Source organism: Spea bombifrons, chromosome 2 (genome assembly GCF_027358695.1).
Source record: "Spea bombifrons isolate aSpeBom1 chromosome 2, aSpeBom1.2.pri, whole genome shotgun sequence".
Taxonomy (NCBI): Eukaryota; Metazoa; Chordata; class Amphibia; order Anura; family Pelobatidae; genus Spea; species Spea bombifrons.
In genome coordinates, this window is record NC_071088.1 from 115524315 (window position 1) to 115552253 (window position 27939).

The 27939-nt window shown below is 38.7% G+C and overlaps 1 protein-coding gene across 1 annotated transcript in view; it reads right to left on the bottom strand.

The window, feature by feature from the left end:
* GALNT6 (polypeptide N-acetylgalactosaminyltransferase 6) overlaps positions 1–15135 on the bottom strand; it is a 28836-nt gene extending 13701 nt beyond the window's left edge. The window contains exons 1-2 of the mRNA XM_053455805.1: positions 14938–15135; positions 4286–4873 (exon numbers count right to left, since the gene is read on the bottom strand). Coding sequence (XP_053311780.1) covers positions 4286–4770 — 485 coding nt within the window. The 5' untranslated portion in view covers positions 4771–4873; positions 14938–15135. The remainder of the gene's footprint in view (positions 1–4285; positions 4874–14937) is intronic.
* Positions 15136–27939: the final 12804 nt, after the last annotated feature.

A 27939-nucleotide genomic window follows, 5' to 3' on the forward strand; every position in this document is an offset into this window, starting at 1 on the left:
GTTCTTTTACAAACCACATACCTCAATCTTACATCAAACAGGGGAAGCGTTCCACATGAGAGCTTAGGTTTTCCCGCTGCCTTCAAATGAAACAATGATTCTTCTTTTTTTATTTTCTCTATTGACCAGCCACAGAGACAGCTGTTACAGTTTTGGGAAGGGAGGAGGTTTGATCATTTAAAAATAAAAAAAAAAGCTGATAAAGGAGGTGGCTACCCGCTTCAAATTAAATTGCTTTAGGAACTTTTTCCCCCTGATTTTCTTTATTGAAAAGAATTCTTGTACCCCAGGGGAACAATCTTTTTTTTCCTCCATTGTCATGGACACACCTGCCAAGTCATGGACAGATCCCCGCTGTGGAATATGAGCTTTTCCCAAATCTTTTGGCTACATGAAAAAATCTCCCACAGATACATCAATTGTTAACCTGTCTGATGACCCAGTGTTGCATGTAACAGTGAAGTTACAGAATCTCAAATGAATGCTTGATAATGGGTTCAGTTAACACGCTGTGTGCCAAAAATCCATTAAGCATAAGGTTTCTGGAGCTGGACAGGGTAAAGTACATATCCAAGAACCTGACAGTGCCTCCTACTCCAGCCTAATCTATTATCTCAAGCGAAAAACAAGGGACCGGGAGTGGAGGACTGAACTGATGTTGTATTAACTTGGAATGAGGTTTCTACTTTCATTTACAAGCACTGAACATAAAACTTTTATTATAGTGTTTTAGGTTTGCAAATTCAGTATATAAAAGTGTGAAGAAAACATTAACAGAGGTTAAACAATGCTTAGTGTTAAAGAGGGACAAAGTTCATAGACCAAGATGTAGTCTTCCAAGACCATGGAAGTGCCGTCTTCAGAATCGCCTAAGTATATTGGAGATTACATCCGGTTTTATAAACGTCCAAATAAAACCATCACAGACACCATCGAGACAGACTTGTCTTATTTGCGACCAGTATGACAATATTGGCTTTTGTGTGGGATGCTAAAATGAAACATGCAGATTACAGATCAGCTTACTGAATGTGCATAAATGTCATGGAATATTACACGTTTATGCACCGGCCAAACATATCAGGCAGTTTACAGATCACTCCGTAGTCAGATCGATGAATGCCTGTTTTATATACAAGTTGTGTGTAAAAATCCGATACTAGAACAAAGTTTGAAAAGTGGTCTAACAGAATGCTCAATTACATTTTACACATAATCCCCATTAGGTTTATAGAAGTAAACTGGCCAACTCTATAGTGATATGTTAATTTGGACAAAAATTGCCAGGATAACTGTTTAGTGCGAAAGTTTTAATTAGATTTATGTAATATTGTGAACCTTAAAGACTTAAAGGAGATCGTATCACCACAGAGAATGGCCCAGTCACCAGTGACAATCGTAATAACCCCACATTTTAACATTTGCACCAGAATCCCTTTCTATACAGAACCCCATAGCTTTAAAGCTACAGCACCCGGAAGATTTTGCACTACTACAAAACACATGATGAATCAGAGTGACTAGTGGGCAATAACCGGACAGAATTTCCTTTGCCAACAACGAAGAGAAACTTTATGTTTTGGAAGTCTAGACGCTGACTCATCTAATTAAGCACAAATGGAAATTTTTGCAGGAATTCATTCAGAAGATTTTCTTTGCTGTCTTGAAAAAAATACAAATCTCTAAAGTCAGAATATGTGCAACCACAGAGGTTATTTACCAAGTTAAACCGCCCACAGGACCAGTCACCACCAAAAACGGAAGGCAGAGACGTTAACAGATGTTTACTGTAGACGGCACTAGCTCTGCTAACTCTTACCTCTGTAGTAAACCACTGTGTAGTTGTTACAACTGGTAACCCATTAAGACGTAAGTTTGAATATGTTTGTTGTATGTATTGAGCCCTGCCATTGGTGCCATTGGCCCAGTGGTCTGCTAGACAGGCTAGTATGCCCAGAAGTAATTTATGATGTCATGGTATTACACGTGATAAAAAGGAATGAAGCCATAAAAAAAAATGTAAATGAAAAAAAATAGTATGAAGGGTTTCAAGAGGTGCTTTGTAACTTGGCAGCACTGTTCTAAGGCAGCAGGCTTTACTTTCCACTAAAAACAAAAAATAAATACTTTTGCTATACGACTATGTTTGAGAATGTTTTCTGAACCAAAAACAAATTGAGAATAGAAGTTTGGGGTACTGTCCTCTGAAAATGTGAACATACTGTCACATTATGTCAAAGATCATTTCAAACAAGTAAACTAATACATTGGGAAGGCTTTGAGAGGCTTCCATATTTCATTAAAACATTAGCCAAAATAAAGTGACATATGTCTTTACGGGCTCATACATTCTACATTATTAAACATTCTAAATCATGTGGTTTGTTATAAGATGTTACTATAAAATATGAATAAATGTGAATAGTAGCATGTTTCAGTAGCAGATTTCCACTAAGTAATAAATTCACTGGATGTTAAATCTAAAAAGTGATTCTGATGCAAACTGTAAAACGTAGTGTTATTACTATAACAACCAACGGGAATGTACCTGTTGATTACAGAACTACATTGGTTGCGGAGACAATATCAGTTTTCATACAATTAACCAGGATCCTGTTTTGTCACTATGAAACACGACAATCTAATGTTAAAAAGTCATGCCTGGTAATATTTAGACATGTGTGTTAAAGTTCATTGTTTTGGATACAAAAGAATTGTGTGTTCTGAATCACCTAGAACAACCATTAAAGTGAGAATACTTCCTGCAGATACCAATGTAAGATCATGTGTAGGTCAAGGAACCGGTCTCCATAAACTACCACGGTTACCAAGCACTATTTTTTATTTGATTTCCTTGTAAATCTCAAAAGTGCATCTGTTCTGTACAGGTTTGTTCTGATATTTTGCTCTCGGCAATCTGTGCCCGATTTCCAACGTAAAAAAATTCAGTTCAGCTGGGCAAAGTCAGCGATCGGGCTTAAGTCTTATGCTAGCCTGCCAAAACTATAATAATTTGCACCCAAACTTGTAAGATACAAATTAAAGTGCATGAGTCTTTATGCACACTTGTAAAAATTGTATATGATCTCATAATGTTTTAAATTAGGGCTTTTATGGTCAATAACGTACAGTAGGTAATGTTGGAAAGAAAGTAAGAGACATACCAGTAGTCCCCCCCCCACGAAGGAGAAATAATTTCTTACAAAACGACTAAATTCTCCAAAATTATTAAACTGCCAGAGCTTCTTTCTTCTCTTTTAGCAAGCCACTTTAATAAGCAGTACATAAATATGTAATGGCATTTTAGTTTGCAAATGCAGTTAATTAATACACCAGGGTTAGGCAATGGAAGTGTCCTGAGTAACATGATTTACTTTTACTTAGTCATTTCTGATGACGTGGCCAAAGTCTGAAAAAAAAACTGGATTTTCTACTTGATCTATAATAAGAAGCAAACAGCCTGTTTCATGGGAGGGTCAGCCACTCACTTGTTAGGTGCCTATGATGTTTCTTAACGTATACTTTAACTTACTTTAATTAGCGTTTTTCAACCAAATCTTAGTTAAAGCACATAATATACATGTACCAACGGTAGCATTAAACAGAAAGATAATATCTTAGTAGGCTTGAATATATGTTCCAGCAATAAAGAATATAATGTGGGTCATTAAAAAGTATTATAACTGGTTTATGGCTCCTACAGTAATATTTTCAGGTATAGGAAAAGCCAAGTTATCAGTGATCCTTTTTTTTAAGCTTTTTTTTTTAGCTTTTTCCACGGTAGGTACTTGGCAGCACCTCTTAAAATCCTTGTAGAAAAAAGCATAATACCCGTTGTTCTCCAACATCGACAGTATGCGGACATTCATCCCCCAAGTAAAAAAAACTCAGTATTTACACAAAAACACATGCACACACTCAAAAATACTGAGCAGGGTTCACTAAACGTGCACGCTCTGGTTTGCCTATATTTGCAAAACAAACCATAGGAAAAACTGGTTAAACATAGAACAAAAGAGTGTAAAAATACAATAAAATAATATGTCCAGTAACCATTTGTTTATGGTTTGGGAAGCATGCAATGTGAAAAAAAGTGATTACTTGCATAATTTAAAGTGCCCACTGCTATTTATATGTTATTTTGTTTCTTGCATCAGATTAAGCCAATGCTATGATTTCAATATTGGAGTAAATTTGCAGAAAAGTTGTGTTTTTAAAATAAAAAATGACCTTTGTTATAATTAAGGAATCACATGTATTATATACAGATATGTAAAGTTCTTACTCAGGGGGTCTGGTGTCAGGTCCAAGGGCTCTGTGAAGGGAAATCTTCTCACTGGCAAATGCATTGAAACAATGCTTGTCATAACCCTTATCTTTCTGCTTTGTCTCTTCTGCAGTCCACTGATCTTTCTTAAAAGCTTTCCCTTCCGCGCCAGGGCTGTTGGGGTCTTGTGGAGGTCTCTCCATGAATGGTTTTAGTTCAGCTGGTGTGTAATATCCAGGAAGACAGGACTTGCTATTCTGTACGGATTCCTCTTGCTGTACGGGGGCCTTGATCTGAAGCTTTGGCATGGAGTCCCTTAAGTTATTAACAGCTCCCATCATGATGTCAATGACTTGATCTTTCCGTTCAACAATGTTTTTTAACCACGGATCATCTTTGGTACCATTCCCAACGTCTTTGTGCATAATGAAAACAAAGATCACAAATACTACACCCACCAGGGCGAGCTTCAGGGGCCCATAGTGTCTTCTTAATAATCTCATTCTGAAGTATTATAGATCCTTGCGATGGTAGACCAAATGTTTCGAAGAGGTAGGTGAGATCTTTAGCTAGTCCATTAAAAAATGAAAGCATTCACACAGGGACCTAAGAAGCAGAAAGACAAATTTAATGACCACGGTTAAACAAATGAACACTGTAAAGGATGTGGCCAATATTTCAAAGTGAAAAATAACAATAAGTTACTGGTTGACTAGGTGTGTACTCTTACAGAAACAATATTTATATAATGAACCTTAGACAGCCCAATAGGGTCATAAGTCATTCAAAAACCAGTATTTGATGCCAAGTAATTGTAAAAGGGTGTATTCATACAGTACCTTAAAAAGACTTAAAACATCACCGAGTAGGCAACACCACAACAGTACCTTAACACCATTTCATTCAAATGCTCATCTTGCTCTCTGTACGAGGACTGGCAAGAGGGTACAAGGACAATTGCCCCCTGGGCTGTTCTTATTTTAAAATTTTACATGAGCTTGTTATTCGTTAATTCAACTTCATGCATGTGTTTTACATAAATGGGGTAACAAACAAGGTCCCCCTGCCAGGTCACTCAAGCACCTCCTACACACAGTAACATACTAACATGCTTACACACACTAACATACTTACACACACATTTTAGGGGACGACTTTCTGTCCCGGGGGCGGGTAATGTCGAGTGAACCCTTGGCCGCCCCAGTAACTAATATATGCACAAGAAAAAACACACGCTCACCATGACACTAACAAAAACATCCCTACTATCATCACAACCGCCTCCCACACATAACATACACAGTAACATACTTATTTACAAACATACTTACCTACCTCGTGTTCCTCACACACTGCTTTGTGTAAGCGCTGTTAAATGACATCATATCCTGTCACTCAGGGAGCTGGGAACCGGCTAACCCAGGTGGCAGGGGTTGGAAGAGGTGGTGTTGGGGGCCCCACTGGACACTCCGTTACACTAGTGCTTTACATGCAGTATGACCAGCAAGTGTTGCATAAACATGGGGTCACATTTATACCATGGAGTTTCTGTGGACTTTTTGGTGTTTTACTTATTGGTTTTCTATGCCGATTCTTCTGGATAGCGTGGTGATAACACTTATCTGTAACATGTCTGTTTTGGGCCACTATATTGAATGGGACCATAAAAGCTAAATATTATGGCAAACAGTAAAGCAAATTGCCAAGCGTTGGCATTTTAAAAACTAGAAGCGATAACATTTGTGGTGACAAACTGGCAGATTGTTCACATGCAATAATCAATGTGTTACATCATTACTAATATTTTAATACTACTCAGTTCTGCAACATTCACACAAAATGTTTTAAGTATTCATAGAAGGGCCATCATATATGGCTTCATTGGGGTTAAGTTATTGCAAATCCCAGAGCTAAAAAAAAAAAAAAAAAAAAAAGCTTCTCTTTTTTAAAATGAAAACTCCATGCAGCGTATGCACTTTAATACATACCGGTATATAGCTACGAGATTCCTTTAAATTTATGTGATGTCGTCTCACAGACTATTAAGTTATCTCTCCCATATTGATAACATAAAGATTGGTTCAGGCAGTTTTTGGAAAGGAAGGTGATCAGAAGTGAAAAGGACATGAAAAATGTATAAAACACTATTAGTGTTCCCACCACCAGATAAAATAGTAAATACAAAAATCTAAATAAATAATTACCTATTTAGAAATTTTAGTGAATAAAGTTATGTTACACGTTGTGAAAACCACAAGGTTTCCCTTTAAAGCTCACCAGGGTCCCTGTTATGCTTTCTTGTGTTCCAAGAGCACTAATACCTGTGAGTTACTAGTCCCAAGACAATCTTATCTTGAAAACTGTTGTCCTTGAAAGATAGAAAGGTTAACTTGCCTACAGCAAGCGGATTGTTGGGCTGATCACCATCCAATGCAGCATCTTGTACTTCCAAAGGTAGTGACCTCTGGGTTTATAAAGACAAAGACTAACTTCTCTAGCTCGAGTGGATAGGGCCAAGCTTTTCTCTTTTTCTTAGAACTGCGCCAGGAAAGCTAGAATTAATGGACGGTGTCCGATTCCACTTTGTGAAAGCCCTTCACTATTTGCAAAAGCAAGCAAGAATACAAAAGGTGAAAGTAAAAAAATAAAAAAAAAAATAAATAATAGTACCAGAACTTTTTTGTGTCTCGCTTCTGTTATTATGCCTTGGTCCAGTTGGAAGCAATATTTTGCCATACAGGTTCATTATATAAAGCCACGATGGTATAGTAAACACATTCAACAATATTCCAATCAATTAAATCTTGCACAGTTTGGCAAAGCAGAACAACCGCCAGTAATGATGTTCCCCTAGTTATTTAAACAAAAAAAAGGAGCAGTATTTATCAAAGGATAGTTTGTTTTCCACGTCACTGGGCATTTACAAGGCGGCTTCAGGACCTTACCTCTGTATATCCTGTTTCTACCAGACATTATGGCAACACCATCTCCTACATATATAGTTCTCATATTTGAATTGTCCTTGTTAGAAATGTATACACACAGATAAATAAATCATGTGAATAATAGGATACTGAAAAAAAATGCTATAACAAAAATTATGACATTTCATAAAGCCTTGCATTAAGAGCAGCAATTATTTTTGAAATGTTGTGGCTTTGGTTAAAATAAAAAGGTTATTTTCTAAACTAGCAAAAGCTCACTCTTGTTGTTTGTACAGATCTATTAATGCCACACCAGAAACTAACAAAGTGTACAACACATGAACTATGAAGTGCATTAACAGTATTGACACTCAAAAAGGAGCTCTTTGCCCCCCCCCCACAGGAGATTAATTGCAGGCCCAGACATAAATTCAAATAGCAAAACGCGATATTACATACCTTAAAAACCCTGCTTCTGAAATACAATGCCTACGAGGGTAATCTTGCAGGTTACGAAACCGCCATTTCACCAACAAGAGAAGATTCTATCACTGGGTACATAAAGAACATACCCTATACAAACCTACCCAGCACCTATAGGATGCAATGGCTGCTTTTTGGTGGTCTATACTGGGGCATCATCCATGGGGATTCTTGCGACCAAGTAGACCATTGTTGCAAAGACACAAAGTATGGTTTACACACACACACACACACAAAAGTATTTCAGCTCCCTGCTCAAAGGTCATGGTCATAAAAATACCAACAAGTTGTAAGATTTCCACCACACCCACTGGATAAAGAAGACAGCGGAAAGGTCCAAAGGCTCACTTATCATCGACAGAAGCGACAAAGAAAGTTACTACGTCAACTCCTTGTATATCAATGGCACCAGACAATGGACGGCAACGTTTCCAAATACAGCCTCAAAGTACCCAATGATTACATGAACACGTTTTCTGTTCAGTCCATACAGACTTCATCATGCCTCCTGTGTTTGTATTAAAATATTCTAGGAGGAGCGCTAACTTAACCTTACCACGAGTAGGCAAAATGTCTCACATGCAAAACAGTGTCCATTACAAGGCTTGCGAAAAACATTCATGCCCATGGAGCATTAGGCGTCTACGTCAAGACCTCTCCCGCTTATCTTTGAAGCCCTGGCAAAATGCGGCAAGCACTGATGCCAACGTGTCCATTTTCCCTATATGTACTATATACAGGAGGAATATATATATAAATTTTATATTAAATTTCACCTTGCTTTGTAACATAATACAGCACAGATCAAGCATGTGTTCAATGTGTGAGATACATATAAATTACAGGGTGGATTAAGCAGTGATTAAACCGATTAAATTGTGTTAATATTTGCGCTAGACATAATGGACTTGTACTTCATTGTTTGTGCAGTTAACCTGTTCCCATTACACCCATTACATAAATAGAGCCCTTTAAGTAAACTTGCTCAAGGCCAGGTTTTCCATTAGGAAAAACGTTGTAAAAAGGTGCCTCCTTATTACTATACATATAATTTCATTTGTTCATGTTTTTTTGCAGGTTTCTATAGAGCTTCAGCATAGAATTAAAACAGAACCACAGAAAAAGCTTGCTGTCCTACGAGGCACCTCAAATAATATCAGCCGTTAGTATTAAAATTTTTAGTAAGCACAAACATATTTAGAAACATAAAAAAAATGGACAGAACATAAGAACCCATCTAGTCTGCCCATTTTCCCAGATGTATAGATTCAAACCATAATCAGTCCTTGGCCTTGTCCTAAATTCAGCTTCATGCCTATTCCACCATGAAAGTCGGCGTATCATGGAGGAGGAGGAGAGCTACAGGTTTTTAAGTTTTAAAGAATGCATATTATGAATTCAAAGTTCTTTAGTGGCGTTGTCAATGATTGTAAGCCACCCCGTTAACATCTACAAAAACAGGTACCAAGTCAGCCTCATGAAGAAGATCATGGCAGTTTTGATGTATGGCATTTGAAATAAGCCCAACCGAACAGGAAGGTTATAAAATGCACTGCATTTATATTTTTCTTTATGTAACATGGTCCTTCTAAACACACAAAAGGCATGTATACATTAAATAATTGCCATACAGTTATTGTGTAAGCAAAGATTAGAATAAGAAAAAGGTGGAATCCCTTTCACACAACTTCAACGGCCCATAGACAAAAGATACGGATACCTAATAGAAGAAGTTCTTTGCTTGTTCAGGATCTAGGCTGAAGAATAACTGTGAAGTTATACGTATATCCCGCTATGCAGTTTTATGTGTGTGTCTTGGCTCTAGGAAAAGCCTGTCAACTGAAGCTGTGGATGGAACACGAACACAATGTCATGTTGAATGTCATAGTTACATCATTGCGTTTCCAGAGACACTGCATGTGACCAGACCACTGCATGTGACCAAACCCTATGATTGACTCTGCAACCTGAACAAAGCAGCATTCGAGAACTTGCCATCTAAGTAAAAAATACAAGTTTCACCAAGTCACTAAAGATTTGATTGGAGTATGGTGTAATTAGGGTCATCTAATTCAATAAAATACAATGCCTGTATTTGGATTAGTTGCCTCCTAAATCCCAGTTAACTGTGTGTATTGAAACTAAGTTGGACATTTCTAGACAAACCATTTAAATGTCTTGATGTCTTGGATCAGTGTTTCAGTAAATCGAGAAGTTTTAAGCCAACTTGATATCTTTAATTTGGGAAGATTATAGCTATAGGAAACAATATAATGATTATATATATATATATATATATATATATATATATATATATATATATATATATAATTTGCCCTACCTTAATGATTCAAACTGAATGTCACCTTCGGGGCAGGCCCGATCATATAGGCAAACTGGAGGGGTGCCAAAGACATTATTATCTAGGAATGGCAGGTCTGTCCACAGCTGCTCTACTATATACATACAACTAAATTGACTTCTGTTTGCATTGTGTATTGATGCGAGTCATGCATATTTGTACATTATCGCTCTTATGTGAGGTGGCATTTTGAAACAATTAAGATAGCAACACATTGGCAATCACACGCTCGGATTACCCAAACACTTCCTTTAACAGAAAATCTCCAGGAGACACCTAAACCGCCTGCAGCATTTGGCAAAGACAACCAGGAACAGTCGCAAATGAGCCATCAGAAAACAATGATCCTGGAAAAGGTACCGTGCCAGAATAAATACATCACAGCTTAAAAAGGTACCAAATCATAAAAGGAAGTTTACATATCAGCCGCAGAGCATTACTCGTGAAGGCAGCAGTGGGGTTAGTGTTTCTGGGTCAAAATATGAAATGTGTGGCAACCGATAGAGAAAACAACATTTTAGTTTGAACCCGGTACGCCATGTTTGCTACAGAATTGCTCTTATTAAATATGGGCAAGGATGCACTTTTTGCTGACATAATTAAACCTACCACACAGAAATATAAATTGGATGATATTTTAATAGTCCAAGAATATGGTTACTGAATAGACCTCGGAGAAAAATGTACAGGTTTAACTAGTGCATCATTCCAGATGTCAAACGCTTAACAATGTTATGAAAATGTGAAGGCTAAATACATTAAAATGAAAAAAATTACGGTAAATGGATGAAAAGCAGGAGACATTTAAATCGGCCGCTACATATATTAAATTCCCATATCACACATATGTCTATAGTTTTCTAAGGGTCATCCAATTTAGTCAAAACCATGATGACGGACTTGACGTGGGCGTTTCTGATACAAACATGCATTGTGCTACACCATAATGTGTGAATATTTCAGGAACAACCCTTTCTTCCTTGTGCGTTGTAGAGTACATGGTGCTGACATCATCCTGTATAGCACTGTATTGCCCCAACGGCACATGCAAATGCCACTGAGTTGTGATGTCATCTTTCCAAAATCTTAAACAGTTTGGTAAACTCAATAAACCCATGTTACGGTGTGTATATATCCAAATTAACAGAGACTCAACAAGATCAGCTATTAGCCTCATGTCCTCAGGAGCTGCATGCTAAATTATCTTTTACCTATTGTCAGGGTTGAAGCTAGCATTACTGCAGTATTTTCTTGATCTCTCCCCCCCCCAGCTCAGGCCCCTGCCACTCCCCATAACTAACACACACAAACAAACACACACACACTCACTCAATCGAAGACCATGAGACAACACTCACAACTCCAACAAGCTTACAAGCTAAACATTTGTGTTACTTGACCCGGTTTGTCTCAGTTACAAAGAATTAAAAACCATGGTTATAAAAAAAACAGCATTCAGTTATATAGTTTATTAGGAGTATGACTTCCACAAATAGGCAACATCCTATCTGCTCTGTTACGATATGGTAACATCGATACATACCGGAAGGTCCACTAAACTACACGCGTCATCAAATAGTGAGATGTTGATTCTTTGTACTAGCAAAAGTATAGATCAACTTTTTTTTCTTAGGCATTTAAGTCACGTATGATGATCGATAAATGAAACCTAGCACGAAGTTCTAGGTGGGTGATGGGAATGAGCATATATGTGCGCCTACAATGATCTCCAGCAAAGTTTAGCGCATATGGACATTCAATGCTGCAACAAGACAATCAGAATCGAGGATGCACGAGACTCAAGAACTCGACACTAAAAACTGATCAGTGTGTTTAGATATTCATCTGCTAGCTTCATCTATGTATTACATTGTATATTTGAAATGGACTATGTCATGGGTCCATTTATGAATGCCAAGCCCACTTTAAAGAGTTAAACAGCCAACTACACCAACTCAACTATTATCCTAAGGGCATACTAACCCCCCAATATTTTAAATGGCCAAAGGTAACTCCTTTAAGAAATGTTCTCAGGGGCTGCCAATTAGTATGACCTTTTATTAGATCTATTGATCACGTATAAAAACTTTATTTATGCACAACTAATAGATCACTTACACTGTGGGCTTCAGGTTTTTAGAAAAACATTAAAAAAAGCTTTTGAAAGAGGGGGACACAGACATATATACCGTCTTTTCCAAAAGAGAGATAGTAGGGAATGATAGGCATTAATAAAGGTGAGACTAGGTGCAGAATTATATAATATAAAATACATGTTGATTTTTGCATTCGTTTTAACCTCTAGAGAAAAAAAAAAACAATGAATGTTGAGGGGGGAAAAAAGATAATATAACACACACATATGAGATATATATATATATATATATATATATATATATACCCACACACTTAATTTGATTTAATCAAACTATTTTACAAATAGTGACAAAAATTGCATAAGTCATACTGATCACCTAAAAAAAAAAAAAACACCTAACTACAGAGAAGCGGTGACAAATATTTTTTCTGATATCAGGGTTTCATCTCAAATAATAGTTTAACCACCAGGAATACCCCAAGAGACACAGTTAATCATTTCTTCAACACTGGGAACAGATGACACACATAAAACTATTACCCATTACAAATCATAAACGCAAAGAGATAAGTTTCATTTCATGTAAGCAATATGGAAGATAGATGATGTCTGAAAAAACAAGAAATGTCTGAAAAACAAGCAATTGTATAATTGCAGAAAAGCAGCAGCTCTATGGGAAAGCTATTCACACCTGTCCCAAAAAAACCAGTTTGCTTTTTACCAACTGTTTTATTCAAAAGGGGTACTTTAATGCATACGATAGCATTAGAGCGTCATAATTAAAGTAATGCACGGAATGATTCATCAGAACCTCCTTCATGTGCATGCGCAGACAGAGCTTCCATTGACAGAGGCCAAAACTGGTATGAAAAATGGATCACTGAAAGCCCTCTACACTGCGGCTCCTTGTGAAAGCGTGCGTGCGTGCGTGCGTGCGTGCGTGCGTTTTTTGTGGGTGGGACTTTATTGGTGGAGTTTTATGGACCAGTAGGTTGTCCCTTTATAACCTCTACCATTTGCGGAACATTCATGAGTAAAGTCTTATTTAGTTTTTTTTTTGTTATAAACTAGTGATCACTAAAAGAAACTATATTTGTTTCGCTGTCTCCCAGCAAATCGAACAACGCAAGCGGCACAGGCATTGGGCACATAACTTCATTTTCTCTCAGGGTACTTTCCCAGTAATAAAACCCACTCTCCTTTTGGTGCCAAACTGTTTCTCATGGAAAAAAAAAGATAAGGAGATGGATACAGAAAGGGAAGCACACCCTAAAAATCATATAAATCCAGATTCTGGGGTGCTGCTGAAATGAGCAGTATGTACATACAACAAAACAAGAGATCACCGCACACTCAGCAAATCCTATTTAAAAAGTTTTGGGATTTTATCACACTGTATGGCCATATATTGCTTAGCTCACCACTACGTCAAAGTACCCCAAGTTTGGGGAGTCCTAATTTTTCATGGCTGTTCCTCGCTTGCCATGGGTCTGAATCAATGAGACTGCATTGCATTTTAACCCACTGAGACTCCCATAATTTAAAGAGAAAGATATATAATGTAAATGGGTTTAGGCATATTAGTCCAGTAGACACAATGTCCAAAAATCAGAGTATTGCAGAGTATGCGGTGATACCTTTTTTTATTGGTCTAACATAATATTTAAAAGACAAGCTTTCAAGAGTTATCCTCGCTTCATCAGGTCTGAAGCCATACTGATCAACATGATAGAGGTTACAACACGTGATGGTATAAGGGATCGGGACATAAAAGTTCTGTCCTCAATTATTTTTGCTTCATTCTTTAGGTATTATTTACTGTAAAAGGGCACCCAAAACTGTTGAAAGAGTAACGTTTCTCTTGTCTTCTATCAACATTTCTCACCCCTTTTCAAACCAAATACCACTAGAGATTCTTTCAGACAAGTGACCCTGATATCAACCATCTATCCAAAATGTACCCGTAATGGAAATGGTTTCTATCAGAAACAAACTCAGTCTCTGATATCCGCTTGTTCCTGGAGGCTGAGATACGCGATTCTAAGTTATGTTAAAGGAGCATAATCCGCACAGTTTCTAATTTTTCTAATACACGATTGGAAATATCCCCTGTGCTGCTTAATATCCAAACCCTTCCCAGAAATCAGGTAAAAGTTTTGCCCCATTAATAGTTTTGGCTGGGAATACAATGCAGGCACTGATAGGTTGTTGCCATGGAAACAAAAAAAGCTTCTTTATTTTATTTTTTTAATTATTTCATTATTAAACATTTACAGTAAAGAATAAGGTGAGATATCTTGGTTACCATAGAGTACATTTTTTTTTGTCCTGAGCTTAGTAATTAGACTCTCCCTTCCCTTTTGTCAAAAGCCACCTTGCAGGTCACCTTAATGATAACCAAGACAAGCCCTGAGGAGATGGAAGAATCCTGTCTGGTGGGTAAAATGAATGCAATGATCATTCTTCTTAGGAAAAAACACTTCCAATCCAGTGACCCCAATACAAGCTACTTCTTACTAACATTCAATAAGAATGAATAACTGTTTCCCTATAGAGTTAAATTAACATAAAAAAAAGAGTTAAATCTATACAAATGTGAAGCAAGGTCAGTTATGACAGTTTGTCATGTTTGTAGGTCACATAAAAAAAGAAGAAATAGCCCCTTAATTAAAGGAGAAGGAAACATGGTAACCACTAACCAGTAACATGTTGCAATCAGAATAGATGAGAAGCTAAGTTTTCTTGTCCTAGTTGCTGGGCAAGAGTAGAATCACAATGCTGGAGGAGGTGAGGGTCATCTTACCTTTTGTCCTGAGCTTAGAGGCACTTGGAGGGCAGTGAGAGTCTGTGCAGGGAGGGCAGGTAATGGGAATGGCTGGCAGGGTATGCATCTAGTTCATAGCTGTAGTGCAGACAAGGAAATGACAAGTGGCTCAGCTGTCAGATACCTCTGCCTGCTGCTGATCTTTACCACACTTAAGTCATTCAGGAAATGATCTGATGCTGGTGTGTGGGTGAAGGAGGTGCTGTGTTCAGGCACAGGAGGGGCAAGAAAAAAATGAGATTAGAAAAGAAGCAGGAGACAAAGCATTACCTGCCCAGAGTGGGCGGACCCCAGAGACATTCATCAAGCAGCCAAACAGGTGTATCCTAGTGGGAGGCAGGGCAGGGCTCTGCTGGGTCCTAAAGCCTATCCAAGACAAGGAGCCATAGGCAGCAGGAGCAGCTGATTAGACAAGGAGGTACAGTAGGCTGAAAGGGGAGAGAAGACATAATGACACACATTGGGGGTTTATTCACTAAAGCGAGAGTTGTGGTTTAAACTCCTTCACTTCAATACACACTGTGAAGGGGCGACCCCAGTGAGCTGCTCATGTATAACAAATAGTTAAATCACTCTCACATTGAATTATGCACTATACAGGGCCAGGTCAGTTCCTTTTGCTGGATATACCTGTTGGAGTTGCTGAAGTTATGTCCTTAATCCCACCCAAATGGAGTTTTAACCCTTTTAGTACCAGAGGTATATGCGGTTCATCCTTTTACAAACTAGTCTGGCACACACAAGGTTACGAAGTATGCTGTTTCTATAAAGAAAACCTTTTACATATAAGTAGATTTTCCAACGCCTCCAAAAGTACATATGCATAAGAAGTGATTCTGGTGCAAAACTGGAAAAGCCCACTTATCCTTTGAGCAATCATCGGAATGGTGCAAACAGGAAGAACATTTTTTTCTTTTTCACGCTTTTTTCATATCCTTTTCTCATTTTATCCTAACGATTTTAACCTGCTAAACTTTAGAATGCTTAGCTTACTTTACTGTGAGAATAGTAGATAAGTGGAACAGCCGCCCATCAGAAGCAAAAGATTTTAACACAGTAAAGGAATTTAAACAAGTATGGGATAGGTTTATGACTATCCTGAATCTAAGACAAGACCAACCACCGATAAAGGTTTGAGTCTTTAAAGCAGGAAAAACGAGCACACTGGGCAGACTGGTTCTTATTTGTCTTCAGATTCTAGATTTCTTTGTTTCTAATGGTAATGCCTGGCGTTCATTAGGGTATTTGTGTCTTGAAACTTATGCGGAAATAGGTGTTTATTTATAATTGTATGTACAACATGTATGCAGAAAGGACTGTGGATGGATGGGTTTTATTTCTCGCAAAGGTGGTTTGTAACAAAATACAAGACAGAAAATGTAAACGTGAAACTATCCGTAGGGCAGGTCTAGACTGGGAATAACATACCAGACCCATATGTCATAGTACCGTTATTGTGCACGTAATTTGTAGGATCGTATACCTTTTTTTTTTTTTCAGTACCACCATGTTCACCCCTTAATTTCATCATATCCCCTAACATACTCATCCATATCATCATACTTAAGTACAGTTCTTGCGCAGTGGGAATAGAGCTCCTATTGAAAGTGGTAGAACCAACCAATCACATGCATGGTAGCTGAATATAGCGATAAACTGCTGTTTCTTCTATTGAGTTCAATGTGAGTCCTTGGATGTGTATGACTGGCTACAGGACTGCAGAAAAAGGACGTTTATTAGAACAAAATTAATTAACATATTTTTTTCAATATTGTACTACCTTAGTGTCTACTGTTTTTTAGTGTTCAAAGAATAATGTATATTCCATGTGACTGCCTCTTTAATGCTCTCTGCTGGCTCCCTTCATTGGTCGCTATTTTATCTATTTAAAAAATACAAAAATACAATTAGCATATTCAGGTTCATGCCAAGGTGCATGTATCTGCATGTATATGCAAGTAATATAATAAACCATCACAGCAATTTATAAAACATATGTATGTATCTATAAAATAAAACATACAAATAGGATCATTTTGAGAGGAGGAACAGTACTTGTGGGTGATCGCTTTTATTGGGCAAAGTTTCACTAGCTTTTGTGACCTCAGTAGTCTCATCTTCTGTTCTGAAAAAGAGACCTCTGAGGTCCCCAAAATCTTATGTAACTTTACATCTTTCTGCAATGTAGGTCCAATAAAAGGTATCAACTTGGACTAAATATTCTATTTTCCCATGGGAATTATATGACTATATCCCTATTTCTCACTGAGGTGAGGTGGTTTTACAGTGTATATGTCATTTTCAAAAATCTGGTGGCTGTAACACCTGATACCTTAAAACAAGCAAACAAACAATAAGATATTATTCATCTGTGTTGGAACTGTATACAAATTTCACATAAGCCACACTAATCAAACTCCAAAGCACCTCTATTATTTTGACATATGTGGAAGCAAGTTAGACCGGATTTCCAGAATGTCTATGCCTAGGGCCGGACTGGGGAAGAAAAGTGGCCCTGGCACTTTAAGGCCAGCAGGTGCTGAAGGACATCTGTCATGCTACATTCTACATTCTACGGGTCTCCTATTTTGTATTAAAATTGTAGCATTGTGTTGTCAAATATAAATCATCTTGGTATTTTCCACAGAGATCAACTGCTTTTCATATTTAAAAATATTAAGCAAAGCTTTTAGCTCCTATATGATCTGAAAGTGAAAGGAATATAAATGAATTTTCCAAACTTTCTTTACAATGACGTTTCCAAGTTTTACATATTCTTGTAAAGACTTGGACATATTACTAATATTGCTATTACACCTGGTTCAAGTTTTGCATATGATAGATGTTCTGTCAATCCATGTATTTGATATACAAAACGTGAAAGTTTCAGCAAATAAAGAAAATCAGTCATTATTTTTGGTTTGAGAAACGTTTTAATCATCCTGGAAGCTGCGATATCTGAACTGAACTCCAACATGGTAGCCTGTCTTTTTTTTGCATCACGCTTTCTTTGCAGGGCTGCTGGGTTGAGCGAAGGATAGACAAACCTGAGGAGATTTAAAAGTTATAATAGTTACATGAAAAAACGTACACAAATGTTCCTTTAAAGGGACAACAAAGCTAAGTTTTTTTATAAAGCAGTGGGGGATCACGTCCCTGTCCCTTTAACTTGCTATGCTGTGTTTAGGAATACGAGCGACTTTTTATTCTGTATAAGTGCATCTAGTTATTGAAACATTCATAGAAAACATAAAATTTGTCCTTTAAAAAGCCGCCCTAATTTGGTGGAATCCAAATACCAGCCAAACTAAGAAAACCTCTCCCTTATATAAATATATTACACACACAATTTAGAATATCTCAGGGGCCGTCTACAGCCGCACCTCTGTTACTCACAAAGATGGCAGACCACGAGATCAGAACGCTAAATTGGGTCATTTTAAGGCTGCATTATCTTAGCCAAAGGCCAAAGGCTGTTGTCATTTTCTTATATTTACACCACAAGTTAATATTAAAATCACTGATTCTTAACCATCTTTCTTTTGTAATCAGTGAACTTAACAATAACATTGAAAATGGCAATATACAAAACAGACATTACCACATGCTGAGAAAAACGTGACATCTGGCACCCCACTTACCCACATGAAATCAAAAGATTTGGGGCATTGACTATATTAATGGGTATTGTTAAAAAAAAACCTCCATTAAGGTTGTATTGGAGCACAAATATTATCAACCCCATTTCCCCCCCGAATCGTGAACAGATTCAGATATCAGTACGCTGTACTTTAGGATTTATGAGGGACGTACAGCAAGCTAAATCCTCCTTTTGGCAAAATTGTAAGGTACCTACGACTGTCCTTTCTAAATAAAGGCCACCACCTCTGGGTAGACAGTTTTTATGCAAGCCCAGAACTATTTAGATTTCTATGACTCCCTTGTCTGTTCCATAATTAGGAAACATAATAAAGGCTTCCCCTCAGCAACTATTGCATCCTAAAGTACACACCCTAAGGTACACCCTAAGGATGTGTATCTACTGTCAACCATACATGATGAAAACACAGTGCATCATAGACTGAAATAAGAACATGGGGGGGGGGTCTAGCAGGTCAGGGCTTACAGCCGTACCTTGTGTGGCCATCTACCCGACCCAGGTTACCATGTACAATGCGTACGTGCTGTATAAAAAAAAGCATTGGAAAGAGGCGTTCTTTCTCAGAATTTCAACTCAGTGTGTTGAAAAATATCATCTCGGAGCACACAAATCCACAAAATATTTATCAATCTAACTGGCAGGGATTTTCCTTCCATAATCCTCCCCAACTGGAGCCAACAAAGGCCACAGGAAGGGTGCAGAGTCTGCTTTAGAAAAGGGCTGAGGAAGGACTTTAGGTACCACTGCCCTTCTTGTCCCTCTCTACAAGACTCTGTATCGACACTTGTTTTAATGGAATACTACGCAAAAGTTAACCATTTTCGGGGGGACTTTAAATTGCGTCAGACATGCATTTTTAACTACATAATATGTATTTATCGCTTTGAAGTAAAGACTGTGATTGAAATATGATTTCAAAATAACAGCAGAACTGGCAGTTAGTTTTCATTCTTTAATATTAGACCCTCCTGCCAATATATATTAATATATGCCCCTGCTGCCAATATATATTAATATTAACCCGTGCTGCCAATATATATTACTATTAGCCCCATAAAAACTCAGGATTAAAGGTATAGATAAAACCCCTAAATTACAGGCATAGATCACAGGTTGCACATCCCAAAGGCCTGCCCTGGCATCTACATTGCCAACATAGAACCTGACCAGCACCCAAATGACACACATATGACTTGCCATCTTTGTCCCCAAACAGCCCAGCATGAGTCAACTTTGTCCCCAAACTGCCCGCCCTGTGCCATCTTTGTGCCATAAACACGCTACCTGTGCCATCTTTGTCCCATAAACAGTATGCTTTGTAATGCCTCCAGTGAATATTTTTGGATACAAATAGATGCACACATTTTTTTTTTTTACTTGAGTTAAAAAAAATGATAGTTATGTCCCATTTTATCCTACCTGAAAACATTGCAAGCTGAGATCTTACTGCATTTTTGTGGTGCGTTTGAGCCGCAGAACTCACAAGGCCATAGAGTTGGACACCAGAGCAGGCATGGCAGTTGTGTCCTGTATAGCATAACGCAGAAATAATAATAATGATCCAAGTATAAACAGCGATATCAGTGAGATTTGGTAGACATAAACAGGTCAGCTGTAACATTGCATTTGTTGCTACAGTGATTATGCCGTTCATTATACCAGAAAAATCTTTCTGTGTATGAATCCCCGCTTGAGAAGACAACCTCTATAAAAGCAAAGTCATGAAGTGTTCTCTGTTCTGTAGTTTTTGGCAGATTGAAACATGACTGCGGTCATTAGATTATCATGACTGCTTAGCCCTATAGCATCCATACAGATATTAGTAGAATATCTTTACTCTTCCTGAATAAGACAACAGACACAAATATGTGGACAAAGGCTTCGCCACAGCCAGGGGCGTAACTACAAACCTCAGGGCCCCGGTGCGAGAATCTGTTAAGCCCCCCCCAACCCATCTATCCCTTTCTCCCGATCTACCCTCTCCCTCCCTACCCCCTCCTTCTCACGATCTACCCACTCTCTCCCTACCCCCCTTTCTCACGATCTACCCACTCCCTCCCTACCCCCCTTCTCACGTTCTACCCACTAACTCCCTACCCCCCTTCTCACGAACTACCCACTCCCTCCCTACCCCCCCTTCTCACGATCTACCCACTCCCTCCCTACCCCCTTCTCACGATCTACCCACTCCATCCATACCGCCCCTTCTCACGATCTACCCACTCTCTCCCTACCCCCCCTTCTTCTCACGATCTACCCACTCCCTCCCTGCCCCCCCCTTTGTAGGTCACTTACCGTCAACTCCTGTGTTGGGAGCGTGAGGCATTTGTCTCGGGTGCCGGCGCTTCACTGCTGAGCGCCGGCATATGACGTCATATGCCGGCGCTCAGCGTGAAGCGCCGGCACCCGAGACAAACGCCTCACGCTCCCAACACTGCACTCTGGGCAGCGCTGAGGCAGGCAGCAGCGGCGACGGCGGCAGCTGCGGTAGCAGTGGCGACGGCGGCAGCAGCGGCGACGGCGGCAGCGGGGACGGCGGCAGCAGCGGCGGGGAGCGGAGGCATCCTGGATTTCTGTCAGTCAGGGGGGCCCAAGAGTTGCCGAGCGGTCGTTTTCAGCAACCGCTCGGCACCCCTTGGGCCCCCATGACTGGCAGAACTCCAGGGCCCGGTTGCAGTCGCGGCCCCTGCGACCCCGGTAGTTCCGCCACTGGCCACAGCTTTATTGAACACAAATTCAATATTGAGGACATTAATCATCCAGCTGAGGCCTATTTAGTGCATGATGCGGTTACACTGAACAAAAACACCAAGAGCTCAAAACCAGTGTGGCAAATGTCCCTAATGGCTGTGTTTCTCCCAATTTCTGCAATTGTGGATACCATGTAGTCCTTTTAGGTGCTGGCAAGGTGACCACAAACCACAGATGTGACTAAACAGGATATTAATTTGTATTCTTCACTAAGGAATTCAGTAATTAACCACTGCCAGATGATGGTCAAGCACGTCAGGCAGGTACTCCCATCATATTCACTAAGAGTGTTAAACCAGTTGCATTTGCCACCACTGGCAGTGCTATGTGTATATATGTGTATAAGGGCAGTATATGTGTATATATGTGTGTGTGTGTGTGTAAAGGCAGGTGTGTGTAAGGGTAGTGTATGTATATATGTGTGTGTAAAGGCAGGTGTGTGTAAGGTCAGTGTATGTGTGTGTAAAGGCAGTGTATGTGTATATGTGTGTGTAAAGGAAGGTTTGTGTAAGGGCAGTGTATGTGTATATGTGTGTGTAAGGGCAGTGTATGTGTATATGTGTGTGTAAAGGCAGGTGTGTGTAAGGGCAGTGCATTTGTATGTGTGTGTGTGTGTGTGTGTAAAGGCAGGTGTGAACTGTAGTTAACAGCAGATGATGTGACAGGTGTTAGTTGTGAATTACAACTCCCACGATGCCTAGTCATCGTGCACACCTGGCAGGCTGAGCATCATGTGAATTGTAATTCACAGCTAACATCTGGAGCTTTATCTACTGTTAACTGCATCAGCCAGCATCATGGAAGTAGTATGTCTGAGCCTCATGTGAATTCAGTTCACCGTGTTGGTTATTTTTAATATGCATGACTGTGCTGACAAAAATGAACGTGTTTTAAGTGGTGACGCAAGCACGACATTGTAAAGTGCAATTGCTTGTATTGGTGAGTTCCGCGAGAGTGATTAAAAAAAAAAAGTATCCCTCTTTCACATTTTGAAATGTTGGGAGGTATGTATTTGTGCGTATAATGAATGTACAAGTGTAGCCAGGGATTGCTATCCATGAGGGACTGTTTGTGTTCATTGCCATAGTGATGCCTCCAACATGTTGGAGTTGTACAGAGTAGCAGATGGTTGTGTAAATATTATTTTACATTATGTTTATATGAGTTTTAATACAGTCTGCAGTACTTCTGATTTCATATTAAATACATATACCAATTAAAGAACTCCCTATAAAAAATGAAACATTCTCTCTTGTCTGTAGTAGAATAACATTGTTCTGTTACCAGAATTACTGATATTCTGTGCCATTGGCGACCTCTTCATCCTGTGCTTGTGTTTTGTAAATTTGTGGCAGAGAGGCAGGTATGACAGGTGTTTAAATCCAATAGACAAGCTACTGTAGCTCAAATTGCTGAAAAAAGTTAATGCTGGTTCTGATAGAAAGGTTTCAGAACACACAGTGCATCGCAGTTTGTTGTGTATGGGGCTGTGTAGCCGCAGACCAGTCAGGGTGCCCATGCTGACCCCTGTCTGCTGCTCAAAAGCACCTACGATGGGCACGTGAGCATTAGAACTGGACCACGGAGCAATTGAAGAAGGTGACCTGGTCTGGTGAATCACTTTTTCTTTTACAACACGTGGAAGGCCAGTTGCATCTGCCATCACTTACCTGGAGAACATGCACCAGGACGCATCTATGGAGGACTTAAAGGATCTGCTGCTAACGTCTTGGTGCCAGATACCATAGCACAACTTCAGAAGTTTAGTTGAGTCCATGCCTCAATGGGTCAGTTATCAGTTATGGCTGATCTGTGTATAGATTTTTAATACTAAAAATGTCAGGCAAAAATATTTTCCAGCTGTTTGATTCCCTAAAAAGTGAGTGTTCTATTTCTGAAAAAAATTGCCCCTCCATCATAATTATACCCTTTGATGTAACAGCTATATCACCTCGCTCAGTATATGGCTAGGTGCCTGCTGGCTGGGGCTGGGGTAAACTGTAGCTGAGTAACTGGGAAGCTACCTGTTAGCTATGTCCATTGCACAATGCATACTTAGTAGTATACTTTAGATTTATCTGGCAAAATAAACAAATACTAGATATTGCATTGTAAGCTTCCAATTATTATCTTCAATTATCCAATATTAAACAGATTTAGATCTCCTAATCTGGGTGGAGCTCCCTCTTAATTAAAAGAGAAAATATGCTTAGAATATGCTAAAAGAAAAGCAACGCTACCAATAAGTCTTTGATTGTCTGTTTTCATTATAACATAATCCTGTTCTACACTTAAACACAGGCCATGTAACATAAATTACTGTGCTTTGGTAATTATATCATAGGATCAACTGCATCCTCTAATGCCATTGTGTCTAATTTAGGCTTTCATGAAGGAAAAGGTTGACTAAGATTCAAAAGCATGTTAATCCTGAAGGCAATGTATAAAAATAGAATATAGTATGTGGGACTTCTGTAGTAAAGTGATTATTCATTTTAAGCTTTAGAAATAATTGTAGGTTTATTTTTCTATAGTATACAGCTAACCATCTGGAATGGAAACACCCAGGCACTTTTAAGGCCAACAGACATCTAATGATGTATTCGTGGCCAATGGCTGGGTATACCAAAGCTGAGTGCAGGCCTAGACTGGCCGTCTACCACACCCGCCACTGGCCGAGAGTACCACACACTCAGCCGCCCAGCCACACGTTACTTGAGCATAACAACATACCATTTTGGCCCGGGCACACAGTGATGTATTTACCTTTGGGGCGGCCATAGTTCTGACCTTGGGCAGCTCTTCTGCGGTCACAAGTACAATAAAAGGACATGCACATAATGTTTTTTGCATATTTAGCTTATATGTAGGGTACCTGGCAATACAGTTTGTTTGCTACAGTTGAGTGTCACCTTTCCCAGCCACATTTCAGACTTCAGTGCTAGCCTGCTCTGACATCAGCCGCTCATATGCGAAGCATTGTCAACATTTTTTGGAAATCCATGGCGTATATATAAAGACATTAGAGACTATTGGCAGCATCCATGTTTACCTGAATAAATTGCGCTCCAGTTTGCATGTGACAAAATATCTGCAGTGTTCTGATCTGGAGATTTCCAGGCTGCTGAGACTAGCTTCAGAAGCAGATGACGAACATGGATAGATGAGTACGTGAAACATAAACACCTTTTAGGACTTGCTGATATATATATATATATATATATATATATATATATATATATATATATATATATAATAGATTGCATTTTAACTATAAAATGGTGCAGGTTTGGCTGTTTCATTGTATGAGTTTACGTATCCACCCTCCATCAATTCAATTACCTTCAACTGGCTTCTGCTGACTGAGAGGTCTATGCTTTGGAAAATATAACAGATTGCGTCAAAATATTGTTAAGTCATATAAATCAACTGTACCTGGTTCTGTGTGTTTCTCTTCAAAATTTTTGAGCAGAAATTGTGTTGTTTTTTTATGAATTTATGAGCATGGTGCATTCTGCAGAATCCCACATATTCATTTGCCTTTTCCCTCTCCCGCCACTATTTTGAGTGCATGAGAAATCTTCAGCCAGACACATCTCCTTGCAGTGATATACCGGTACGTATTGTTGTAATTTTGAGTGGTGTGTATCTAATGAGACCTGTAGGCATGCGCAGAAGGTCCTCCCATTGATTTCAGTGCTTCAAACAGCCAATCAGTGGTGAGAATTGTACAACCATGCAGGAGAAGGAGAGATGCAGCTTTTCCCTAAGCTAAGTATGTTACTAAAGTACTTTAATATGCATTAATACATTTCAAGAACATTATCCTGTCCCTTTAATCAGTATCACCAGGAAGAGAAAGGAAAGATTTATTTCTAATGTAACCCTCTCTACCAAACATTGCAAACTGGATTCCTACATGCTGAAGGTATGGATGGCCATCTTTAAAGTTAAAAGGTTCGGGGCAAGACACTGATTGTGGCCTCCGATCCGAAGTAAATCCACTTATCAATATTTCCTTTTTCTGATATTTTCCACCATCATGACTACCCTTACCATAAAATAATAACCTGTAATCATACCTGGGAACTCTCCGGGTTTGACCCGGAGATTGCTGGGTGAGCGCTGCTCTTCCGGTTCTCTGGGTCAAGACCCGAATCCTCTGGGTCGTGGGAGCGGGTTCTTGACACACCCCGCTCCCCGCCCATTTTTCCTTTAAATGGGGGTGTTTCCCACTGCAGTGTGCAGTCCTGGCCACATCCCCCAAGGGAAGGCTCCGGGTAGCTGGAACCCAGAAGTTCCCAGGTATGCCTGTAATATACCCAGTAGCAACTATCATGAAACCATTTGAATGGAACTTTAAATGTGATATTACATTAAAAAAGTCTTAATTTTTGTACTTAAAACTCAAATAAAAGATGTCTTACATACTTAGACATCCAAATTCTTTATAAGATATACCTCTTGTTATCCCTATATCACCCTAAATCAATAAATAATAATAAGAGGCATGCTAAAAAAAGTTTCATGTTTCATATGAAAATTGGACCAGTGTTTTAGAAATGTTATTGCGGAATTATTATTATAATTACTAAATGTTCTTGCCCTCCTCCCTCCATGTCATCTATATACATTTTTATCAGTAATCCTATATACAACCCAATGATTGTAACCTTCCATATTCATTATCCTAGAAGTCAGAAGTAATCATTTATTTTATCCTGTTGTTGATAAGTTCCAATAACCAAAAAGAATACTGAAGAATACTGCATATATGATAAGACTTTATCATCAGAGACATTCAACGCAAAATCTTGCATGAATGTTATGAATCATGGTTAAAGGGCTGCTGGGTCGTTTCCAGACCTCTGACATGGCAATTCTAAGAAGGAAAATACCACTACTTCCTATGTAATGAGTGCTCAAGAAATTAAACTTAATTAGCACATACAAAAATAGCTATGGAACAGGGCGTCAAAAAGCATATGTAACAGGGATTAAGAATTTCATGAAATATCTATTTCCCTATTGGGCTTGTTCCTTCGAATGATAAAATGGAAAACTAGAATGAGATGCGGTCAAGAGGAATTTATGAGAAGTTTGTTATTGAAAAGTAATCTAGAGGTGCTGTCCCACTTAGACATTTTATTTTTTCCTGTGGAGGTCTGCATAGCATCAAAACATATTTTTTAAGAATTATTTTCAGTGTCTATAGCAACAATTTATCAATGTCTGCTTTTGTGCCACATGATAAATACGTGTTCCCAGCAAATAAATATGAATAATACAAATAATAGATTATTTATGAATTTTGTGTATTTAAAAGCCCTAGGAATAATGCCAAATTTAGTTACAAAACTGTTACATTTGGTTGTTCTTTTTCATTGGGATGGGGTGTCGTGGGGGTTTGGGATGCATCACTAGGAAATAACTGTGTAACAATAAGTTATATAGAAATCCAAAGATAAGAAATCCCTGTATCACGTAATGTGTCAATGTTCAAAGCTATGTAGGAGCAGACTTCATTGGCATTACCGTAAAGAATCAGCTCAGTGTGGTGTTTGAGCAGAGAAAGTAACCCAAAATATCACATAACTGACAACAATGGCGGCCTCCAGATCTAAAGATAAGGAAGTTTATTGGAACAGAGTAAGTTAGAACCAAATTTGTCAATGCTGTCTTCCATTATCGTATGCAGAACCATATTTTTTGCTCAAGTTGATTTTTTTTCTCAATAGAACTTCCCATTTGAAGCATCAATGTCTATCTGCTGGGGCAATATATGGCATCTATAAAATGCCACCTTATCGTTTGTTTTTAACGCCAGTTCCACTTTATAAATTACAAAAAACAATAATGCTGTAAATCCACTTTAGGTATTCCAGAAAGACTAGTCATGTCAGCTACCCGTCACAGGATTGCTATTATAATGCTTCACCCCTTTGATGAAAGCCGACAGGTTACATTTTATTTATAGAGGTTCCTGTGGCATTGGAGCACATTAGTGCAGGAATTTCATTTGTGTCTCATATGCCACTGATCTTTGTTCCGCTTAATTACGAGTGTCTCAAAATATTTGGATTGTGCTAAAGACACCAACCAACATTCTTTTTCTCCTGTCATGACATACTCTACACTACTCGCTTGACTTCCATAACTTGCTTGCGCCCCACAACACCCAAACGCATGGGTTGTCTACATGTGCGTTCCCATTGTGAGCATATGCTTGCTAAACGTATTTTCCTATGCCAAGAGCTGAGAAGCTGACAGGTCCACCTTACGTCCCATACTTTTCAATCATAAGCTTGAAGTTGATAAAGTAAGATTCAGCAATAGTTGAAAAATGACACCTAGCAATGAAAAGGTTAAGTGAAACCAAAGTGTGTGCGTAACACAGGTCACCTAGATAGTAAGACTCAGTTTAACCTGTCAATGAGGCATAGTCACCGTGTAAGAGAAAAGGTAAATAGGTGTGTCGGATTGTCCTTAAAAATGACACGTTACTGAAGCATGATGAGAAAGTTCCAATGGCGTCTTCTCATGTATTGCGAAACAATATTCCTTTCTTT